This window comes from Cimex lectularius, unplaced genomic scaffold (genome assembly GCF_000648675.2).
Source record: "Cimex lectularius strain Harlan isolate CLEC.00 unplaced genomic scaffold, Clec_2.1 scaffold86, whole genome shotgun sequence".
Taxonomy (NCBI): Eukaryota; Metazoa; Arthropoda; class Insecta; order Hemiptera; family Cimicidae; genus Cimex; species Cimex lectularius.
This window is the reverse complement of record NW_019392763.1, coordinates 452561-475287: the sequence shown is the minus strand read 5'-3', so window position 1 is coordinate 475287 and position 22727 is coordinate 452561. Positions and strand designations below refer to the sequence as shown.

The window sequence follows — 22727 nt, the reverse complement described above, 5'->3', positions numbered from 1 at the left end:
GCTAGTTCAGAATTGTACAAACATGACGTCATGACTGATGACAACAAAAGGAAGAAACATCCGACAGACCAAAACAATAACAGCCAGACCAGAATGATCAGATACAACTAACGTGAGGTTCATCACTCCACAGTCCTCAGAAGGAAATCTCATTCAACTTGATTTAAACTGATTAATGGTCTGACTGAGGATTACAGTTACACACTATACCAATGTGATTTAAATGTTTGCTTTAAGAACAAAGCTAATAGGACAGACATGAAAAGTGATTTTTAGCAGCAGCAAGTACCACAGGGGTTTTCTGAGGAAACTGGCATCCCTGCGCTAGGCCAAGTTGTGTTAGTTCAGAATCGTACAAACATCACATCATGACTGATGACAGCAAAAGGAAGAAACAGCCAACAGACCAAAACAACAACAGCCAGACCAGAATGATCAGATACAACTAAAATGAGGTTTATCACTCCACAGTCCTCAGAAGGAAATCTCATTCAACTTGATTTAAATTGATTAATGGTCTAACTGAGGTTTACAGTTAACATATCAATGAGATTTATGTGTTTGCTTTTAGCAACAAAGTTAAAGGAGAGAGATGAAAAGTGATTTGTTTAGAAGCAGTTAGTACCACGGGGGTTTTCGTCGGCAGCTTTCCGCAGATGTTGTCCAGGACAGCCCTCTGCACCGGATCTTTCACCTGGGAAGTGTCATCTGGCTGGAAGTCCCCAGGTATTGTCAAAGGGGTCGCGACCAGACCGTTTGCCGAGCTTAACTGTTCGGGGCTGAGCAGAGAAAAATATTTTTAAAAAAATCTATCATCAAGTGAATTGTCAATTTTACCAGCCGATTATGGTAGCCACTGTAGGAAATTCGTTGGAACCGCTCATCCTGCTCCTAGAACTTCGAAAAAAATCTTCGCCCTGAGGTCTTCAGACTTCAATGTTTCAGTAGAGGATCGAGATTCGGTTGTAGTTCGAACTTGGTTAAAACCTATTCCAGAGGTTACTAGTGTTTTGTTTACAAATGCTGATCAGCTACACATCAGCTGCTCAACTAGTTCCATATACCTCTACTGTCAAATTTCACCCAATTTGACAACAGTCACATATACCGTAAGCACATTTTATAAATAGTAAGTACATTTTTTCTCTTTTTAATATTATATTAAATAAAACTAGAATTAGTAATTTACTTAACATTTTTAAAACATTAATTTATATTAATATCAGCACGTCTAATAAGAATTCAGAAGTAAATAAAGATTAAAAGTTTCAATTATATATTACATTCTTTGTAATGACTTCAAATGCTAAAAGTAATTTAATTAGACTCGTAACTGGTTGAAGCTGGAGAATTGCCATTAACGTACAGACGACAGTTTCTTGACATTAAATTTTTTGTTAAAATCATATCTCCACTGCATCCTTGGAATGATTTATTTCTAAATAAAAACATCATCTCTCTTGAAAACTGTGATAATAGTAAAAAGAAATATTTTGCTGTAAGCACTTTTTTATTTTTACTCAGTCAAACCGACAACATTCCAGCATTACAAACTATCTCTATCTCTACACCTCCTCCATGGCTCTCACCAAAAGCTAAATGTCAGCCAAAACTCGCTAAACGCAAAAAAAATCTGTATACAAAAAAAATTTTTTTTTAGAAATCCTAGCGAACCTTCTGCATGCTTAGCATTTACTGATGGGTCGAAAAGTTCAAATTGAGTTGGAGCTGCCTTTACCTCCAACGATAGGAAATATCTTTTCTCTCTTTCTCCAATGTGCAGAAATTTTAGTGCTGAGCTGATGGCAATACATAAATTTATAAATATAATCTGCCCAAGAAGTTGTCAGCATTGAGCACGTAACCATCTCATACAGGAAATATTCGTAGCATTAAAACGTCTTTCTCAGAGAGGTATTGGGGTTTTCTTATGGGCTCCTGGTCACAGCGGCATCGCTGGAAATCAAATTGCGGATAGGGCAGAGAGGCAGTAATAGAAGTTCCAGGTTACGATTATATTTCACATATAAAATCAGAAATTTGATCTCGATGGGAAAAAGATTGGCGATGTTGGGGAAAATAATCTTAGAGAAATAAAACTATCGTTTAAACCTTGGCATAGTTCAATCAGTGCGCTTTGCATATGGGTGGAAAAAAAATACCCCGACTCTTGAGGGATGTCGATGTTCACAGCCAATGCACATCTTTTCAGGAGAGCCGAAACAACGGTTTAGCGATAACATCACGCTGTTTATAGTGATTGTCCCTCTGCATTGCGGTGGCCTTCTGGGCTTCTTCCCTCTGGTTCTGCGCACGGGGTGAGGAGGCTGCATTGGTGGATGTTTTAAGGCAGCTGTGACCGTTAGTGGTTTTATGCCTTTAAATAAATAAAAAAATAATAAAAAAAAGACTCCCATACAATGCAAACTTTCTTACAATAAAATGATCCCAAAGCCTTATAAAAATGCAAGCTCCCCATCGTCTTATCATCCTATTAATTTTTTACCTATTCCTTCTAAATTATTCAAAAAAATAATTTAGAAAATATAGAAAATAATCCTCTCTATTGCTACTTCAAACATCTTACCAGACCAATCAACTTCACAGACTTACAGATTTCAGTACTTCATGAGCAGAAACTGAACGCAACTGTTTCTACACATTTCTCGCTTTCAGAAAAGTATGGGATGAGAGATTATTACACAAATTAAAATTATTTTTACCCCAGGCTTATCTGATTATACAATCATACCTCAAGGAGAGATTTTTCGCATGATGTTCAGAGATTTCTGAGATGAAAGAAGTGCTTACAGATCTGCCACAAGGGTCAATACTCACAATGCTGTTGTAACCAATTTTTACTTCTGGTATGACCACAAATGAGAATGCGCTTACTGCCACATACACAGATCACACCGCCATATTAACCCCTTAATCCCTTTTCTACACAAGCTTCACTTATGTTACAAAACCGTATATCAACAACAAAGTTTAACCCTCAAAGTCACAACATATCACTTTTACACTCCGCTGTGAGACTTGTCCTAGTATAGGAGATATGGATAGGGATAAAAGAGGCCTACTGCACCTCCAAATAGATTTATTTTGCTACCTTGTTATTTATAACTCACTGGCCAGTTTTAAGTTATTAATCAGCCTCCGTAGCTTTGCCAGCGGCTCCTTAGTGTAGGATCTTAATTAAAAAATTAATTTAAGAAAAATTAATCAAATATTATTCTTTGTTTATTGACTAATCCTTGCCTGCTGCCTGTAATTAAAATTAATTTATTTATCATCTCACTTAAGAAATTAGTATACAGATCTGTCCGAACCCTGGAAATGACACAAAATAGTTTGTTCCCAGAAAAATCTGTAGTACATCCTGGATATTTTAAATTTAGCTTAATTAAAGTTAATACACTAATAAATAATTTACTGAAAATATTTTTACTGGGCCTGCCAAAAAAATTAACATCAAACCTTGTGTGGAAATCTAAAAAATTCTTTTTAAAATCCCAATTGTATGCTATAATTTGAAAAGTGATAAAATTCTGATCTAGACTTTTTATGCAAGAAAACGTGCCAAACTTTCTGACCGGTAGCTGAATCTGCAACAGTTGAAAAATGGAAAAGCTAAACAGCATCATCAGCCAGCTCAAAGTGTTTTTAAAGACAGACAGGCTTTCTCAGGTTAGAGATGCCCTTCCGGATTCGTTATTCCTTTTGGAGAAGGGATATAATTTAGTAACGACAGACAATACGTAAGAAAAATTCAGTTTAATATATTCTTAAAAATAACTTTTTATGAACATTTTAGAACGAGATACTCGTTGAAACTAATTGAAAGCGTAATCGACATCTCTTGGGAAGATCTTAACATAGGCCATTGGAGTACAGTGCCAGAGAATCATAGAAAACTGCATGCGCTTGCTTGTTTTTTAAAAGTTATAGGATTGCTCCAATTGGCGATGCAGGATGATGAAAATACGGCGGACAATTTAAAGGAAGCTGTACGAACTGCTGACTTAGGATTGATTTTAGGTTGTGGCTTTCATGATGAACTTTCAACTGCTGCTAGACTAATCAGCTCAGCTTTATTTGAACGTACGTATTTGTTGAATTTGCCTTTATTTGATATAATTTTGTTTTTGTTTTTTTGTTTTGTAGTTGAATCAGACAGTTTTGACCCTGAAATTTCCAAGTGTACTTATTCTTCTAACTGTGATGCATTCCCAGGAATAAAAGGAGAAGAAATATGTTCTCTCAAACTCCCTTCATTGCAATATTTCAGCGAACATCATTTTTATCCACAGAAACCAGCCATATTGCTTGGTTATTATTATTAATTATTTAACTTTTGTATCGAATTTAATTGTTTTTAATATGGACAGATTGTATCTCTCATTGGCCAGCATTTGGAAAGTGGGATAATATAAATTATTTAAAAAAGGTCGCTGGGCACAGAACAGTACCGATTGAACTCGGATCATCGTATACGGAAAACGATTGGGGGATGCGGCTGACGACTTTACAGGAATTTATCGAAAACCATATTATCAGAAAAGGCGATTCAGTTGGATACCTTGCCCAGCATCAACTGTTCAATCAGGCACGTTAAAAATTATACTTGATGTTAAACGTTTTGTTCAATGGATTTAATCGTTTTTGCAGGTCCCTGAATTGCAAAATGATATTTGCGTACCTGAATATTGTTGTATTTCAGATTTAGAAGACGGAAGTTACGGAGTAGACACAAATGCTTGGTTCGGCCCAGCAGGAACTGTAACTCCGTTGCATTACGATCCTAAACACAACTTATTCTGCCAGGTATAATAAAAAACTATCTTCTAATTATTTAGAATACTTATGAAGCTGTTAGGTCGTTGGTAGCAAGAGGGTATTATTGTACTCACCAGAAGATTCGGAAAATTTATATCCTCATGATGCTACAATGCTCAATAATACGGCACAGGTCGATCCTTATTCTCCAAACTACGATTTATTTCCAAAATATAGACAAGCCAAAGCATATGAATGCCATTTAAGACCAGGTAAAATTAAATGTAATGCAATTTAATATATTTTATATTTGTAATTAACATATAATTATTTATAGGGGAGATGTTATACATTCCTCCAAAATGGTGGCATCATATCCGATCTTTGGATATTAGCTTCTCAGTCAGTTTTTGGTGGGAATAAGAAAAAAAATGATGTGAGTAACCAGTGTTTTCATAAGTGTCTGTATTTATGTCTTTCTGTTATATGTACAGTATTATAAAATTATTTGTATTTGACTGCAATTTTTCAGTTTTTACAATATTTTTCATCTATACCCTGAACCCTTGTATATCAAAAAACAGCAGGATTTGATTTTAATTCATTTTTATTTATTTGAGCAAATTATTATTAGTAAAAACATATAAAGAAATTCTTTTAGTGTTATTTATGTATAAATAATTGAGCTAGAGGTATTTTGATTTTTTGTTGCAAATTAAATCACAGCTCTTTTTAGTTAAACGGTTTTGGAGCTAATGAAGATTCATGATGCACAAACGCATGCCTGACCCATTCTTCATCGTAAAACCTTGGATCAGCAAGTCTTAGAATCGCTCTTTTGCAAGTATAGTACCACAACATTGACGCTGGAAGAAAAAAAAAATTATTATCTTTGTGTTTCACACTTTGTTAGATAGTTTCAAACTCACTAAATCTGTGGAAGAAGAAAATTGTTTCAAGGTACGTAGGCCATTTATTGTCGAGATTGCCTATCAACTTATTGAAGAGAGAAATCAAATGGAGTAGTACCGTGAGAGCTAAATACACCAATGTGATGACTACTGTTGCTCTAAACCTTTTAAAAAGAATCCCCAAAAACCCAGCCTTAAAAGAAAATATATTATTGAATTGGAAAACTAAAGAAAATAGATGTGGAAATACCTTGGCAACGTAGGTTCTGAATATACAATAACCAAATATGAAAAATGTAGCAATTATAGTCGCAACCTGGACTCTATAATAAAATATATAAAAATACACATTAAATTTATCATATTTTTTATTAAAAAGTAATAAAATAAATTTATTTGATTTTCATAACAGCTGGCAGTCTTCCTATCTCATTCTTTCTGTGTTTATCAATTTACCTATCTATTTAAATATCTTCATTTCTTTCTTTACATGTATGTTTGGTTATTAGGTTGCTCTATTATCTATTTATTTATCTATCACTCCTTTCTCTCTCTATTTTCTTTATCTCAGCCTTGCCTCTCTATATTTATTTATCTATCACTTATTTTGTCTTTCTTTTATCACCTCTATCCCTCTCTCTTCCCTCAAACACTATTTATGTATACCTCTTTTTCTATTCTTCTCTTTACTTTTGAGTCTCTTCTCTCTCTCTTTCTTTCTTTCTTCCTTTCTTTTTTTCTCTCTCTTTTCTCTCTGTTTTTATTAATCATGAATATATCAATCCTTTCTCTCTCATTTTTCTTTTCTCTGCCCCTGTCTCTCTACATTTATTTACCTATCACTTATTTCTATCTTTCTTTTATCACCTCTATCCCTCTCTCTTCCCTCACACAATCAATTTATGTATATCTCCTTTGTTTTTCTCTCTGCTTCTGAGTCTCTCTTTCACTCTCTCTATCTCTCTTTCTTTTTTTCTCTCTCTCTTTTCTCTCTTTTTTATTAATTATACATATAACACTCCTTTCTCTCTCATTTTTCTTTATCTCTGCCCCTGTCTCTCTACATTTATTTATCTATCACTTATTTCTATCTTTCTTTTATCAACCTCTCTTCCCCTCTCACACTATATTTACCTACCTATTTATCCTTTCTATTTTACTATCTCTCTCTCTCTCTCTCTCTCTCTCTCTCTCTCTCTCTCTCTCTCTCTCACTCACACACACACACACACACACACACACACACACACACACACACACATCGCACGCATACACACATACACACATATACACTATGTACACATTCACTCTTATCTAATTAGCAGTGAACATACAGTTGATTCTGAAAGATGAGAAAAACATATTTCCTAATTTGTGTTATAAATTTATAAAATATTATTTGATTACTAAATTAAGACCTAAGGATTTTTGGTACTTGGTTTCTTTTATTTTTCGGTTTCCAAAGCGAATTTTATTTTTACAAAATTCTTGCAACACGCTTGTCATATTTAGGTCAAGATTCTGAGTTTCATCACTCAAAAACGCGCGTATGTGTTTTGTTTAAAAAACGTTAAAAGAGGAAAGTATTGGAGTTCTCTTATAACTTACATGCCGATGAATAGAATCTTAAAAAATCCGTTCCTGATGAACGGCTTCGTCGCCAAAACGTTGATGGCTATATCTTGAATGAGCAAACTGGCCATGGAGGAAAATATACAACAATAACATCCTGTGCTGGGCGGGTCCGCCATTTATTAGAACGAAAACTCAAGTTTTTATCGGTTCTAAAAAAAAAAATTCAACAACAAACAAACAACATATGTTCCCTTTGTTGACGAGGTTTATTGTTATTGTTGTGTATCTATGACGACTAGAGACGAAAGGTGGGAAGTACACGCCAAGGTGTGAGGGTGGCCAAAGGTCCCATAAATTATTAACTGGTCAAAATACATGCAAAATTGCGCGTTGGTTGATTGTTTAAAATATTTCACGAGAAGAATTCATGCATTCATTTTAATCTTCGGTCTTTTCGTTCAGGGTCAGGAGTATAAGCAGGGTGTGGCACGGCAGTTACCGCTGAAATGGATAGGACGGTGAAATCTCATTATTTGAAAAGTTAGCTGCCTGAAGTGCTTTTTCTAATGGGATAGCATCTCTCCTTCTAATAAAAGCTTTAAAATCATGTGATATGACAACGGAATAGTGTTGTCCATCAATACGGTCTGGCCATCCTCGTTGGTTTTTTTGTCAACACAGTTTGCTAAGTTTGATTCCTGCAGTACTTTTTCTTATGTTTTGTCATTGAATTACTTATTAAAACTCATAGAGGAACAACCCGGGAGAATAGGGAACCATTTTGGGCTGGCTGTCGTCGCTGTTTTCATTTCTGTCCCTTTTCTGTAAAACACGCTTTGAAAAAGAAAAAAAGGACATTAGACTGCATCAGAATGTTGGATTGGGACACATTTTGGTGTGGTCTGAGAGTGATGAATCTGAGTTGATCTTCGATCATCTAAGTTCAGATGTTCGGTCATTTGATTGTCGTTCGAGACATGATTTAAGGTAGCTTTAAACCACTCAAATCATCATGAATAGATGTTGATAAGGGATGAAAATGCATTAAATTAATCACCCTGTTGACCCCGAGAAAAAATCTTATTATTCCAAATATCTTTCTATTCTTGCTGGTCTCATGACACACTCACCACTAAAGATGGCGAGAAGATCAAACACGTCAAATAAACCAAAACAGCGATAGAATAAAAAGATCGGACACTATCAACTACAGGTTTATCACATCCGGTAGACAAGAATAACTATTATAAATATTTTAATCCGTATATTATTGCTGGTTTCGGTGACAGACCTACCAATGAGGATGTCGAGGAGGAGAAAGCGTCTGTCAGACCGAAACAACAAGGTTTGCCATACAAAAATGGTCACACTGCAGGTTCATCACCCGGTTAGATTCTAACAAGAAATCTTACTATTATAAATAGCCATATCAGTTCTGTGACATATACTGAAGATGTAGAGGAACCGAAACGTGCCGGACAGTAAAAATTGAGGATAAGCACTCCCAAATTGAGCTAACTGCAGATTCATCACCCGATTAGACTCCATCCCTGAATTCAAAAACCCATCCATGCAAAACGAATAAACTAAAACTAGTCAAGGTCATTAATAGGTCGAGGCATCAACACATACACACCGCTAAAGATGCCGAAAAGCAGACAGCGTCTGATGGACCAAAACGACGAGGATAGTCTGACAAAAATAATCATAAATGACCAAACTACAGATTCACCACCATACTCCAAAAAGAAATCTATTATAAATTTTCTCATCTGTCTGTTCTTGCTGGTTTCCGTGACAAACCTACTAGTGAATGTGGCGAGAAGCCGAAGCGTGCCTAAAAGACCAAAGCAGCGAGGGTTGGCGAACCAAAATGATAGAAAAAGACCAAATTTGGTTCGTCACCCGGTTCGACGCCACCCTACAAGAAATCTCACTATTAGATATTCTTATTAGTATATTTTCACAGGGTTCGGTGACCAACCTTCTGTTGAAGATGGCGAGAAGGACAAAGCGTCCTACAGAACAAAACAGCAAAGATTGGCAGACAAAAACGATCGGGAATGACCAACCGACGATAGACCGCGAAGACAGACAGCCAAAAATGACCAAATCCCTCATAACTCAAGGAGAAATTTGTGATTAAACTTTTTTTAATCGTACATAGGCGTACGATGCAAAACAAATTCCTGCAAGTAATAGTACCGAGTTATAACCCAGACACAGGTTGATCGTAAATTTAAAAAAATGTGAATATTCAGGGATGCTATTATAAACAATATAAACAGTATATTCTCGCTAGTTTCGGCGACAGACCCACTGAAGATGGCGAGAAGCAGAATGCGTCCGATAAACTAAAATACCAAAGATTTGGCTGCCAAAACGACCAAATTACAGGTTCACCCGGTCAGACTCCAATAAAAATCTCTGTTATAAATGACCTTATTCTTCTATTCTTATTGGTCTCTGTTCACTTGACAACCCACCACTAAAGATGTTGAGAAGATAAAAGCGTTTAACAGGCCAAACCAGCGAATGTAGGCAGACCAAAATGATCGGAAACATCTCCGAACTTCAGGTACATTGCTCGGTTTTGCTCAACAAGAAATATTTTATAAATATTATTATTCGTCTTTTCTTATCAGTCTCTGATCTCTGTACACTTGACCGACCCACCAATGAAGATGAAGAGAAGATAAAAGCGTTTAATAGGCCAAAACAGCGAATGTAGGCAGACCAAAATGATCGAGCACCTCCGTACTCCAGGTTCATCACTCGATTTTTCCTAACAAGAAGTCTAAAAATATTCTTATCTTTTTTTATAAGTCCTCTGGTTTCTGTTCACACGAGAGACCATTAATGAAGATTTCGAGAAGGAGAAAGCGTTTTATAGACCAAAACAACGATGATAGGCAGACAAACTACAAGGCATAACCCGCAAACTTCAAAATAAGTCTCTCAATAGAGTTTATTATTCATAATAAAAATTACCGTTTGGTTAATAATAGATTATAGTAGGTAGGTGATAGGAAAAGCTGGACCTAAAATGAACCAGTTAGTCCAGACCAGTGACTGGAATGGCATGGTTCATAATACCACTGCAGGACCGATAAAAACAGGATTTAAAATGGAGTTGTATTTTTGAAATTTGACTCTTGTTTTGACGAATAGGCACGACAAAGCGGCTAAAAGCCTTTTTTTAATAATACGATATGTTTTGTTTTCCTTTCTGTTCGAAATTGCCAAATTTTGTTCAGTAGCCCTGTCTCAAGTTGGAAATCGGCTAGACGCAAAGGAGACAAATTATAAAAAAACAATTATCTATACCGCCAGTACGGGGGTGGGTAAGTGAAAGAGGGGGAGTGGGTCAGTGGAGAAAGTGAGCACCGAAGACTGGTGAAGGCAAGGAGGGAGGATAACGGTACCCAGCCTGTCCTAACTGGTGACCCAGTTCGTCTGCCCCATTCACACAACCGTCCATGGAGCTCGAAGCTCCAGCCCAGTGTATCACATCTCAAGCACGATAAATGATAAGGGTCTTCAGATGAAGTCATCAATATCCGTCTGGGTGAGTACTAAAGAAATCCAATAATCGCCGACTCTTTTTGGAGCCGGCTTTTGAATTTCGCCTTGGGTGTCCATTAAGAATGACTTTAACCAACTGAAAAAGAATTGTACACAAAAGCTGTATAGATCTGATAAGGATGACATATACAGATTTTCTGCCAGCAGTGATAATGATTAAATTGATTTGATCCTTAAAAAACGACAACGGTTTGTGTTACTATTGCTAAAAATCGGAACAAAACAATGCGGCACTAAGGCAAATCGCGACTGTAGCTGACTAAAAGCGAGAACAGACGGACCATAGATGTTATTAAAAAAAATCAATTCTACAATATACGTACAAAGTTTCAATTTTATATGTTTTATATAACAGTTAGTTTTTATAAGCTTGAATTGGCAGGGGCTTTAAAAAATAAAAACAACCACCTTCCTTGTCAAGGCATCTACTAAGTACCTTGGTAGACGTTTTGCCTTTTTCAAAAATTGTTCTGAATACGTTACCTTTTATAAAAAAATTGCTTATATTTCATTTTAGATTTTTTTCTATAAATCAAGTTGCAATAAGCAAAATAAGTAGATTCAAGGCGAAAGGGTCATTCCGGAGGTTTGATGTCATCAGGTAATAATAATTTTAAATAATTTGACCTCTGCTCAACGTACAGAAAATGACCTGACGTTTTGATCAGATTGTTTTCCTCTGGAGCGGGAGACGGCGAAAATTTATGAGAGGTCTCATACTGACCAAAAGGATCAATGACCTCGGTTAAAGATAACTGATGAGCCATACGGGCGTTTCTTTACATCCGTGCGAAAACGAAGCCTTTCCATTTGAACGTGGAGATGAAAAATATTACATGAAAATACATGGATTTAAATTGTGCTTTTTTCCAGAACTTTTCTGGCTCTTACTTGGACGATAAAATTCACCATCATAACACGTGAATGACTTTGATATTTTTTTTTTCAAACTGTGTAAGACTTGACAATAAATAAAACTTAAATTTTATACGCCGAAAAGGCCTTAGATACGTAAAATTTACGTTAGATTTGAAATTTATTTTGTCTACAGGGACTTGTTCAAATTTTTGTTTACTATTTCCTTATTGAAATCATTACCTGTATACTTTTTTCCTACTACAGTTTATTCTTTTTCGATCACCTTGTGTCAGGGAAATAAGGTTGAATACCTTTTATATGTACGATAAACAGATTGGAGATTTCCTCTTGATTTGTTGGGTTTTGTCTGCTTGTCAGTTTTACCCATCTTCTGTGTTGGGTGTTTCGCCCTGCTTATATCTGTAACTTTGGTTCGTTTCTGATCATCTTGGGTTTGGGTGTAAGCAGGCTGAATAATTCGTGAAATTTCCTCTTGAGTTCTGTTTAGCTTTGGACTGCCTATCTTGTTAGTTTTGCGTTATACCTATATTTTAGATACTGAAAAGGCCCTAGATACATAAAATTTTCTTTAGATTTGAAATGTATTTAGTCTACAGGGACTTGATCAAGTTTTTTGTTTACTATTTCTCGTTCAAATCATCACCTATATAAACTTTTTCCTATCTGTAGTTTCTTCCTTTCCGACCACCTTGTGTCAGGGAAATAGGAAGCTACCTTTTATATACACGATAAAATTTTTTTTACGACTTTGGCTGTTTATCTTCACTACTTTTCTTGGCTAGTTTTACCCATCCTCAGTGGTGGGTGCTTCGCCCTGAACAGTTAGAATATTCGAAAATTTCTCCTCGAGTTCTGTAGGGGTTGATCATTTTCTTTATTTTGTCTATCTTCGCTGTTTTAGTGTGGTAGACTCATTTCGCCTTTTCCCCATCTTTGGGTTGTTGACGCCTCGGCCTGCTTTTAACCCTGACTATTTGTCGTTTGTACGTTTCTGATTGTCTTGGGTCTGGGTGAAAAAAGTTAGCATGTACAATAAAAAAAGTTTATTGTGAGATTTCCTATTGAGTTCTGTTGAGCTTTGTACTACCTATCGTGGCTGTTTTGCGTTTTACCCACCTTCAGTGGTGGATGCTTCGCTCTGATTGTATCCGTAACTGTAGTTTGTTCATTTCTGATTATCCTGGGTCAAGAAGATTACTAGGGTGAATAATTTGCATATGTACAATGAAAACTGAGATTTCTTTGTGAACTTTGGTCATTACCTAGCAAGGACAGGAAGACCAAAGGTATCGGTAATGATCAGCGATCTTCCTGAATTCTGTTTGGTTGTTTCCGATCGTTTTGGTCTTACACATTTCGCTATCTTCATGAAGGATTTGTATGAGTGACTCGACCTGCCTTAATACATGGCTATTTGTAGTTTAAATTGTGAGATTTCATGAGCGGTTTATGGGTTGGTAAATCGGCAGTTCGATAGTTTTGGATAATTTTGACCTGTCTGCCTCGCTGTTTAGGTCTGTCAGACGTGTTTGTGCTTCTTGTCATCTTTAGTGGTGGACTGTCACAGAGACCAGCAGGAATAGACGGATGTAATATACATAACAGCGACATTTCTTGTTGGAGTCTAAACCGGATGATGAATCTGCGGTTGCTGTTTTGCTCTGCCAGAAACTCTCCGCTTCTCGCCATCTTCAGTGATGGGTCTGTCACAGAAATAAGTAAAAAATATACCGATAATAATATTTATAACAATGACATTTGTTTTTGGAGTCTAACTGGGTAATAAACTTGTAATTTGGCCATTTTGGCTGCCAAATCCTCGATATTTTAGTTTATCGGATACTTCATGCTTCTCGCCAATTTCAGTGGTTGGTGTGTGTCCATGCCTCGACCCTTACAATTTTTAGTTTGTTCGTTTTGGATCATCTTGTGTAAGGGTTCGGGGTCCAGCCATCTTCAGTGGTGGATCTGTCGCCGAAACCAGCGAGAGTATACTGTTCATATTGTTTATAATAGTATCGCTGAATATTCCCATTATTTTTTTTTAAATTTATGATCATCCTGTGTCAGGGATATAACTCGGCACTATTAATTGCATGAATTTGTTTTGCATCGTTCGCCTATGTACGATTAAAAAAAGTATAATCAGAAATTTTTCCTTGAGTTCTGTAGGGTTTAGTCATTTTTTGTCCGTCTATTTTCGCTGTTTTTGTCTTTTAGAGGTTCTTGTCATCTACATAATTTGTAGTTTGTTCGTTTATGATAAGCCTGGGTCAGGGATATAAGAAGGTTGAATAATTCGCCCATGTTTGAAAAAAAAAAAGAATGATCAAAAACTTCTTGTGTTCTATGAGGTTTGGTCATTTTTTGTTCGTCTATTTTCGCTGTTTTGGTCTTTTAGATGTCTCTTGTCTTTTACCATATTTGTAGTTTGTTCGTTTACGATCAACCTGCGTCAGGGAAATAAGCAGTTGAATAACTCGTCTATGTTCGATAAAAAAAAAAATCAAAAATTTATCCTTGATTTCTGGGGGGTTTGATTATTTTTTGTCCGTTTATCTTCGCTGTTTTGGTCTTTTATATGTTTCTTGCGTTTTACCCATCTTAAGCGGTTGGTGTGTCGATGCCTCGACCTGCATATCTCCCTGACTATCTGTAGTTTGTTCGTTTAGAGTCAATCTGGGTCAGGGATATAAGAAGGTTGAATAACTCGCCCATGTTTGAAAAAAAAAGAATGATCAAAAACTTGTTGTGTTCTATGAGGTTTGGTCATTTTTTGTTTGTCTATTTTCGCTGTTTTGGTCTTTCAGATGTCTCTTGTCTTTTACCATATTTGTAGTTTGTTTGTTTATGATCAACCTGCGTCAGGGAAATAAGCAGGTTGAATAACTCGTCTATGTTCGATTAAAAAAAAAAAATTTCTCCTTGATTTCTGGGGATTTGGTCATTTTTTGTCCGTGTATTTTCGCTGCTTTGGTCTTTTATACGTTTCTTGCATTTTACCCATCTTAAGCGGTGGGTGTGTCGATGCCTCGACCTGCTTATCTCCCTGACTATTTGTAGTTTGTTCGTTCAGAGTCAATCTGGGTCAGGGATATAAGAAGGTTGAATAATTCGCCCATGTTTGAAAAAAAAAAAGAATGATCAAAAACTTCTTGTGTTCTATGAGGTTTGGTCATTTTTTGTTCGTCTATTTTCGCTGTTTTGGTCTTTTAGATGTCTCTTGTCTTTTACCATATTTGTAGTTTGTTCGTTTACGATCAACCTGCGACAGGGAAATAAGCAGGTTGAATAACTCGTCTATGTTCGATAAAAAAAAATCAAAAATTTATCCTTGATTTCTGGGGGTTTGGTCATTTCTTGTCCGTTTATCTTCGCTGTTTTGGTCTTTTATATGTTTCTTGCGTTTTACCCATCTTAAGCGGTGTGTGTCGATGCCTCGACCTGCTTATCTCCCTGACTATTTGTAGTTTGTTGGTTTAGAGTCAACCTGGGTCGGGGATATAGTCAGGTTGAATAAATCCTATATCGCATCTCCCCATCATCACTAGTGGGTTTATGCCGGTGCCTCGACATGTTTATACCCCTGATAAAGGATGATCGGAATGTAAAGAACTGCACATAGTCAGAAAAAAGTCTAACAGATTATAATTTTAAATAAGGTTAATTAATAAGTTCGGTCGTTTCCGGTCATCCAGGTTCAGGATATAAGTAGGGTAAGGCACCGACAATGGGTAATAAATATGAACAATTATTAGATTTTATTATTAATTAAGTGTAAAAATAATTATCTAGGCATATTTTTAAGGATTTAAATGTGAACAAAAGTCTAAAAAATTATTATGGGATGTAGAAAATAAATTCAGCAGCTCATGATGAAAATACTCTGAAAGTTCTGTTTAACACATGGGCGATAATATGTGTAAAGTGTAAGTGTGCACTTTCCTTGAGGTGAAATCATGTCACCAAAACACAACAGGACAACTTTTATTTTGTCGGAGCGTCGTGTCACTGGATGGCTTTTATGGAAAAATCTCCCCGTGCAGTTTTAGAGAAAGTTGCGGGGAAAAAAATAATAATCCGGTATGCAAACCCAGCCTGCAGCTTGCACTTGGGAGAGTTAGGAGTACGGCAGTGTCAAACCTATGGAGAGCACTTTCTCCACTAAATCGTTTATGAGATGCAGTTCGTCATTCTTCGGGGTCGACAAAGGGGAAAAGTGAAATTCAGACGCCTTTTGTTACCGTCCAACGCACTCGGCCCACTGCCTACTACGTGTTCTGGATCAAGGGCAGGTGAATTCTTTTCATTCGCCTGAACACCTTTATCATTTAATAACAACCTGGGAAATTACGATCAAAACAATAAATCATACCTTTACACAAATACAAAAGTTATAAAGTTTGTATAAAAGTTTTTTTTAAAGATACCACAAATATGGGAATATATAATTTAAATAATCTATACCTCATTTCTCACACACTTTTACTCATACTCTCCAGGGAAAAAATTAAATACTTAGGCTAAGAATAGGGCATTTCAGTGTAACACATGTTAATAGTAACAAACTTTCAGTTTGGTCAAGATAAGCCCCTACATTTCCTTTTAGCAACAAGGCTTCTGACAAATTATTGAAAAATGGGAAACAATTAGAAAAGGAACATGTTTTGAATAAAATGATTTTATTTTGGCCGTTGCTGATCATTTTAGACGTGTCCTATCGGCTTCTCGCCATCTTCAGTGAAGAGTCACGAATCAAAAATCAAACTGTGTTTCTTCAATTCGAGACGTAAGAAATCACAATAGAGACAGAAGTCTCGAAGCTAAAAAGAATATACAAAAAAGTGTACAAAAAAATATGGTGCAAATATTTGCTGTACCAAAGCGATATTCATGTAGTTCTGCTTCGTTTCTCTCTTTAAACAAATTTGGCATAGTTTGGTTATTTGCAATCATTTTAGTCTGCCGATCCTCAGGTTTTTAATCACATTTAGTGATGAGCTTGTTTCAGTGCCTCGCCCTGCTTATATCCTGACAAGTTATAGTTTGATCTGTNTCTCAATAAAGATCGAAACGTTGGCACGATAAAGAAAATGTTTTTCTGAAACCTACATCACACCAGACCGCATTTCAGGATTTCTAAATAAATAATTATTTATAAAACAAAATCTTGTTTCTTCATGCAATGTACAACCGTAACGGAAACGTTTAAAATCTCATTCTTTGGAACAAGCGATTGATAAAAGTGATAAACTTGCGAATCAAACATGTCCAGAGCTTGTACAAACTGAGTACGGCGAGATTTAAAAACATGCCCATTAAATAAGAGAAAGGCCAAACGAAAAAACAAAAAGTCCTTCACCTAGGCCTCAACTTTCACTCATTGTCAGAAGGAACAACCTTTATGAACCGACGTACTAACAGTCGGGCGGAGAACAATAGAGATCAACAGAAACTCTGAAGACAAATCGAAACTGCTTGATATTAGAAATTCAATCTTGGGCCAAAAAAAACCCCAGGAACAGGAAATCTTAACGGAAAGTCTTGAAGCCCGCGACACCCTTGATGATGTCTATAAACAAATAAATAAACAATGATGAGAGTGATTTAACTTGTGTTTTCTAAAAACTGTTAAATTATGTATTACGGTTAAATCTCGTTAAAATATTTATGTAAATTTTTATTATATTTATCAAAATTATTTAAACTTTAAAGGATCATTAAACTTAGCCGGCTGGGGACCGTTATTCTTTTTTTTTCTTTCTTACCTAAAATGGTTTACATATAATTAAGACATCTTTGATCAGATCGAGCCGAAAACCTCGTAAGTCAAGTTATAAAAAATAATAATGATCGGGTCGAAAGAAATTCTTTAAAAATGTAAACCGATCGTATATTAAATTATTTGCCTGGTTATGCTTATGAGATGGGGTCGGGTTAAAAAATGGAATAACTCGGCCAAAAGTGGATCACGTTTATGAGTGCAATGGGTCAAAACGGAGGATTTTTCCATAGAGTAGAAAGTAAAATGTGGGCAAAACGCTTGGGATTATTACAGCCCAAATAATAAAACGGGGGGACTTTCTTCTTTGCGTTTTTGTTTTTCAAGTTTTGTCTTTTCTGTAGGAGGGCTCAGATTGCACTGAAGAAAATGGACGGACTTCGACCTCGGTGGCGTACGGTAAAGTTGGCAGGTTTAAAACCGATTCAGACTTACTTTCATGTTATTCTCTCCGACGCTTGCTTTGAGACAAATTTTCACTTCAGACGAGGGGGGGGAAAAAATAAAACACACCCAGGAAACACGCATGCACGCCTATTGATTTTCAAGCACTCGCACAGAATTAAAAAAATAAAATAAAAATAATAAAAGAAACAATTTTTAAATTATCCGCAGTTACAAAATAGAATAAAAAGGCTACTTTTTACTTCTGTACTTAATTTCATCTATTATTTTTCTAAATTAACCCTATTGTCCACTAATATGGCCTAGCGAAGAACCCTTGACAAAAGTGAATCAAGTGGTGTTACCCATCATTTTTAAAATGAAAGCCAAAGAAATAGGCTACTTTTCTCTCAGTGATTAGGATGGGAAAATGTTGGTTATATAGAAAGTTGACTCTACTTGTACAAAAAAAGTACGCAAGTTAGGCTGTTGAAGATTTTTCCCTAGACTGTAATTCATTCATTACTAATTTATCCGTGTGGATTGTTTCCTTCGATCTGATAAATCAAATGCGTCGTTGCAGGTGCTGATCAATTTTGTTGGCGTCCTTGGCTATGATGGGTACACAACTTGCACTAAGCCGTTCAGAGGTGGGAAACGATTGGATGTGCCGTGCGACTTCACGACGCAAACTTGGTGCACCATTCCAGGATCATACTATCCTTGGTTTGTATTGAAAACCTCTTCATTAAGTCTCATTGTGTATAAATTTAAAATATCAAATATATTAGTCAAAAAGTGTTTATATTTAGAATTATGTGAAATGGACAAAAAAATTGCCACTTTCAACTTTTCAAGTCTATTAAATTATTTTTCAATAAAAGAATTACACTTTGAAGATCATTTTAATCTGTAATTTGGTCGTTACCAATCTTCTGGGTCTGCTTATCCTCACTGTGCTGGTCTGTCAAAAATTTTTCATTTCTACATCTTCAGTGCTGCATCTGGGTGAAATGTCAATGACCAACAACTAGGATAAGCAGACCGCAATGAGAATAAGAATTAAGTTTTCTTTTAACAAGAACTTGGTCATACAATTTCCCACATTCTATGAAAAAACATTACAAAATAGATACATTAGATTTGATTATATAGGAGCTGGTCTCACCAGTATTGGTATATTTTTTTCAATGTATCTCGGTTTTTCTTTTTTTTAATCAAGAGCTTCTTGTTAAGCTTCAGGCTTATCAGACCCAAAGCTTTTTCAAGGGCACCCGTGTGTATCCTTCAGGCCCTGGGTTTTCCTCTCCCAGGATTAGGAATCTCAGCCCACAATGTTCCGTTGTTTTTTCTTCTTCTTGACAATACCTGCACAGGCTTGTTTCTGCCTCCCCGAGTCTATGCCTATGCTTTCGGAATCCAGCTATTATTCTAGTCCTAGCACATCCTAAATTTAGTAGTCCTGCCATTAGCTTCTGCGATGGTCCTTTGATAATTTTTTTTTCATGACTCAGTCCCGTGCTAGATTTGTATTGAGTGAAGGACTTATTATTGATCCAATGTCTAATGGATCTGTGTTTTTGGCAGTTTGGTAAGCCACAAAAGGGTTCAGGACCAAGGTGTCCTCATTGAACTTTCCTTGACCAATTTTTCGGCTTCCTCGTTGCCCCTATACCCTGTGTGCCCTGGCACAAGGGTAATTTTTTTATTTTCTCCACTGTCTGACAGGGCTCTAATGCAGTCCCAAACGACCCTGGACTTTACCGTTGATGCGACATTTGCCTTCAGTGCTGCCTGGACGTCCGAGTAGATGGCTATTTTTCTATTGATAATCCTTTTTATCTCCCTGGTTCAGTGTTCAATAGCCACAGTTTCCACTTGAAAAACAGTGGCATATTGTCCAAGGCTTATACGAATTCTAGTCCTTGGTTTATTTCTGTAAATGCCAGCTCACGGCCTTCAGTTTTGGAGCCATCTGTAAACCAGATATGGTCGGCATTAACTGTCATTTCTTTTCTCCTGGTTTGCTCTACGAGGTATTTTGTTTACAAATTTTTTATCAAAACTGAATTTTAGTCTGTCATCAGTAGGTATCCGCAAAGTTCTTTCTAGCTGAAGTTCCCTCAAAGCTTTAGTTGCACCTTGTTATGTGAGTAGGCAAAATATGTATAATTAAGTTTCTATTGGGCGATCCTGATTTTTCTTCTTCAGACCACTTCTTTCTAGCAGCCCACTTTCTTTTAAAAGAAATAAATGTTTCGAACATTGAAAAAAATTAAATCTAGACCAAGACTTGTTTTACATTGATAGCCAAGGAAGTGAAATTGTGAGATTTTTGGTGGTCTGCTGGGTGATTAGCCTGTAATTTGCTCATTATTGATCATTCCACTGCTTAGCCTCGTGTTGGTCTGTCAGGATATTCAGATAAGAAGTAAACACAAATTTCCACATTCAAAGTAAAATCTTTACAAAAGAGAATTTTGTAGTGAGCAATCCTGACATTCTCCATCAGACTGCACTTTTTTATTGCAATGGTCCATTTTATTAAGGGAAAAAGTCATACATTGAAAGAAATAAAAAGTATGTAAATACTCGCTTCCAATTGATATCCATGGAAATTAAATTGTGAGATTCTCAACAGTCTACCGGTGATGATTTTGTTCTGGTCATTACCAATCATCCTGATCAGCTTAACCTTGTTTTGGAACACCTTCAGTGTTGGGTCTTGGTAAAATGATAATGACTGAAGATGGCAAAATACACATTCTTGAAGACATCCACAGTGAGGATGGACAGATGAAGACTATAAGTAGTAAGTTTTCTTTCAGCAAGAACATGACCGCATAATTTTCCAGATTCATAGTAAAAACTTTAAGGGATAGAATTAATTTTGTGTTAATTAATTAGTGTGGTTCTGATTTTGCTTCTTCAGCTTGACACTTCTAATAATGGCCCACTTTCTTAAGGTTAAACAAATTTCATACATTGAAAAATGTAAAAACTTGGGCAGAAGACTTGTTTTCAATTTATATCTAAGGAGTCAAATACGATAGGCCAAATTTTCAAGCTTAGAAAATATTTGTTGTAAATATAAAATAATCATTAAAGTTAAAATAACCTAAAATACTGAGAATTTGAAATAATAAATAATATTGTGAAATATGTGTGGTGATTAGTGACCGTTAGTCGAAGTTTATTCAGAAATCTCTCAACACACAAGAATGGCACAATTACACAGAAAACAAACACTTTGAGCCGTGAAGATGATATCAATGAAGATCGAAACGTTGGCACGATAAAGAAAATGTTTTTTCTGAAACCTACACCACACCAGACCGCATCTCACGATTTCTGAATAATTTTGAAATATGCTCGTGAGGTCTGCTTTCAATCTTTCATGAGTTTGGTGTTGGATTTGAATCGGTGCCCCAGACAGCGTATATCCCTAACCCACCACTGAAAGTTATATGAAGCTAAAATTAGCTTGATTATATGACCAAATTATAGATTCATCACCTCAGAGATGACACCGAGATTAATTTAAAGTTTAAATGGTAATTTTTCACTCTAAACCCTACACATTCTAATTAATTATTGAACATAATGAAACAATAAAAAATTCTAATCAAAATTTTCAAAAAAAAAAAAAACTAAAATCTTAAGAAGTGATTATTAATAAATAAAGTGAATACAATATATTTCAATAATAAATCAGTGTTATTGTTTAATTTTTTTTTAACATTTGCATTTTAGGAGAGCAGTCAGAAGATTTGTGTATGAAAATCATGGTCTGATGAGACGAATGTACGGAGATGAGAGGCACATATCAGTCCTACGTTCCGAAATTGAATCCAACGACGTTGAATACCAAAGTGAAAAATGGACGCACGATTCAAATTTGAAACATTTCAAGCAGAAAAAGGATGAGTACAAATCGGCCAGTAAATCGACGACTCCACCTCCGTCGACGACGACCACTTCGACGACAACTCAACAGCCGGATATTACAAACAAAACGACGACACGAGAAACGCCATCAACTACCAACCAAGAGAGCACGACAGATTCAGAATTTTCAACAACGGAATTCGACATCGAATCAACGACAGAGTTTTTAACGACAACTCAGAAAACCGAGACTACATCCAAACCTTTGATTTTTCAAGACACATTGGAAAAATCAACAACCACAACTGAAAAAGCACAACTTTTTTACAAGAGTAGAGGAGTGTTAGTACTTTAAATTTATTCACATTAATTAAATAAATTGTTTAAAAATTATTAATTGTTAATAGAAACGCATGTCCAGTGAAGGAGGAAGTTGTAGCGCCTTTCTGGGCAAACAATACACGAGGTGAAGTTTTGGCTTTGCTCAATCTATACCCTTTTGAACAGTACGTCCACTGGGAAAGATGCACGTGAGTAAAAACACAAAATTTAACACACGCAGCGTATCAAAATGTATCAATTGCAGGTTTGAGAATAAACAAATGTTCTGCAGAGAAGGCTGCCGGTGTGAACAACAGTACAGGCTCCATCGTCTCCTAGCGTACGACCCGACTAATGATTGCAGGGGCATCTTTTCGGATTGGTTCAAATTTCCGTCCTGCTGTGTCTGCCGGTGTTACGATCTGCCTGGTGAATTCAGATTGACCTCTCGTTCCCCAAGGAAGCAAAACGAGGTCAAAAATGAAAAAGTAAATAACTAACAAAATATTGTTTTGAGCCAAAAGTTTAAACTTAACATATTTGTAACATACCATGTAAATACTTGTAAAAACAAAGTTTAATATATTTTTAAGTACTTGTATAAATTGTAACATTGATTATTA

At 36.0% G+C, this 22727-nt stretch overlaps 4 protein-coding genes across 11 annotated transcripts in view; 2 read left to right on the top strand and 2 right to left on the bottom strand.

Annotated features, from left to right (window-relative positions):
• LOC106669276 (zinc finger protein 346-like) overlaps positions 1–1012 on the bottom strand; it is a 5711-nt gene extending 4699 nt beyond the window's left edge. For 2 of the 3 annotated variants that reach the window (XM_014398631.1, XM_014398640.2), the window contains exons 1-2: positions 838–1011; positions 626–779 (exon numbers count right to left, since the gene is read on the bottom strand). In XM_014398631.1, the coding sequence (XP_014254117.1) occupies positions 626–779; positions 838–884 (201 nt within the window). In that variant the 5' untranslated portion in view covers positions 885–1011. Of the gene's footprint in view, positions 1–625; positions 780–837 lie in introns of all 3 variants that reach the window. The other variant, XM_014398622.1, reaches the window with a different exon arrangement.
• LOC106669245 (lysine-specific demethylase 8-like) overlaps positions 1–5609 on the top strand; it is a 19088-nt gene extending 13479 nt beyond the window's left edge. Inside the window, exons 1-9 of one of the 5 annotated variants that reach the window (XR_001340911.2) lie at positions 1030–1129; positions 3561–3761; positions 3818–4104; positions 4168–4332; positions 4392–4609; positions 4672–4827; positions 4891–5051; positions 5117–5215; positions 5516–5609. Coding sequence is in view for 4 of the 5 variants with exons in the window: in XM_024227405.1 (XP_024083173.1) it covers positions 3625–3761; positions 3818–4104; positions 4168–4332; positions 4392–4609; positions 4672–4827; positions 4880–5051; positions 5117–5202 (1221 nt within the window). In the remaining variant the exon portion in view is untranslated. Of the gene's footprint in view, positions 1–1029; positions 1130–3560; positions 3762–3817; positions 4105–4167; positions 4333–4391; positions 4610–4671; positions 4828–4879; positions 5052–5116; positions 5216–5515 lie in introns of those variants that run through there. The other 4 variants (XM_014398584.2, XM_014398591.2, XM_024227405.1 and 1 more) reach the window with 4 other exon arrangements.
• Positions 5226–10526, bottom strand: LOC106669292 (transmembrane protein 138). The gene is made up of 4 exons (XM_014398664.2): positions 7299–10526; positions 5941–6013; positions 5709–5883; positions 5226–5645 (listed from the first exon to the last, which is right to left on the bottom strand). The coding sequence occupies exons 1-4, from the start codon at positions 7439–7441 to the stop codon at positions 5512–5514; spliced, it is 525 nt and encodes a 174-aa protein (XP_014254150.1). The 5' UTR covers positions 7442–10526; the 3' UTR covers positions 5226–5511.
• LOC106669264 (protein spaetzle 4) lies at positions 5601–22727 on the top strand. Of its 2 annotated transcripts, XM_014398605.2 has the most exons (7): positions 5601–5623; positions 5693–5739; positions 17856–17910; positions 18479–18621; positions 21649–22125; positions 22191–22313; positions 22370–22727. In XM_014398605.2, exons 3-7 carry the CDS (start codon positions 17881–17883, stop codon positions 22602–22604), a joined length of 1008 nt encoding a protein of 335 aa, XP_014254091.1. In that variant the 5' UTR covers positions 5601–5623; positions 5693–5739; positions 17856–17880; the 3' UTR covers positions 22605–22727. The 2 variants fall into 2 exon arrangements, with proteins under 2 accessions (XP_014254091.1, XP_014254099.1); XM_014398613.2 differs by lacking the exons at positions 5601–5623; positions 5693–5739; positions 17856–17910 and adding an exon at positions 10712–10833.